This window comes from Haliaeetus leucocephalus, unplaced genomic scaffold (genome assembly GCF_000737465.1).
Source record: "Haliaeetus leucocephalus isolate CR32 unplaced genomic scaffold, Haliaeetus_leucocephalus-4.0 Scaffold284, whole genome shotgun sequence".
Lineage (NCBI taxonomy): Eukaryota > Metazoa > Chordata > Aves > Accipitriformes > Accipitridae > Haliaeetus > Haliaeetus leucocephalus.
The window spans coordinates 10,468,323-10,469,284 of NW_010972720.1; the positions used below are offsets into that span (position 1 = coordinate 10,468,323).

Consider the following 962-nt stretch of genomic DNA (forward strand, 5'->3'; position numbering starts at 1 on the left):
GGGGAGGCCCGCGCCCGCGGCGGGAGGAGCACGGGGGGGAGGCAGGGCGAAGAGCGCAGAGCGCCGGGCGCAGGGGGACGCCGGCGGCGCCCGCGGGCGCTGCCGAGGGGGAGGCGGCACGGCAGGGCAGCCCCGGCCCCTCGGCCGGGCGCGATGGCGAAAGAAGCGAACGTTTCTACCTCCTTCTTCTTCTGTCCTCCCCCGAGCTGGCCGCAGAGGAGGAGGAGCAGCAGCAGCAGGAGGAGGAGGCAGCTCCCGGCCGGCAGGTGCAGCAGCCGCCGCGGTGCCCTGGTACCCAGCGCCATGTTCCCCCCCGCCGCCCGGCCGCCAGCCTCCGCCGGCGAGCACCTGCGGCTCCCCTGCCCACCTCCTCCCCGCTGATTGGGCTGGGGCCCTGGCCAATCGCATCGCCCCGGGGCGCGGCGGCTCCTGGGAAATGTAGTTCTTTCTCCTCCCGCTTGCCGCGCCGCGTGCCTGCCGAGGCGGTTCGACGCCATTTCGGCGGCGGTGGCGGCAGAGCGGCGGCGGGGCCGTCGCTGAGGTAGGCCTGGGTGCCGGGCACCTGGCGGGCGTCCGCACGCTCAGGCCTACACGCAGATGGTGTGTAATGGAGACTTGCTGTCAGCTTTGTCAGGGGCAGCACGTTGTACCGAGGCTGTGGGCCCGTAAGTAGTGGTGGTCCCCTCCAGGGTGGTGGGTATTTCTGCTCACCTGAGGTGGGGGTGAGCAGCTTTACCTGCTGCTCCGAGTTCCCCGCTGCAGCTGCGTGAAGCACGAAGCGCAATCATGAATGAAGACTAAGAAAACCTGAAGACCCTTTTCCGCGTGTTTGCATGCATACGCTTCTTAGATTTCACTATAAACGCAGAAAGCCACCGTTTCAGAAAATAATATTAATGTAATACACTAGTACAATTAGTTTGAATTTAATTCCCAGAGCATTAGCCATGCAGCTTTAATTT

At 65.4% G+C, this 962-nt stretch overlaps 1 protein-coding gene across 1 annotated transcript in view; it reads right to left on the minus strand.

Annotated features, from left to right (window-relative positions):
- The window catches only part of TUSC3 (tumor suppressor candidate 3), a 136,223-nt gene extending 135,911 nt beyond the window's left edge, over positions 1 to 312 (minus strand). The window contains exon 1 of the mRNA XM_010570055.1: positions 180 to 312. Coding sequence (XP_010568357.1) covers positions 180 to 305 — 126 coding nt within the window. The 5' untranslated portion in view covers positions 306 to 312. The remainder of the gene's footprint in view (positions 1 to 179) is intronic.
- Between the last annotated feature and the right edge of the window lie 650 nt (positions 313 to 962).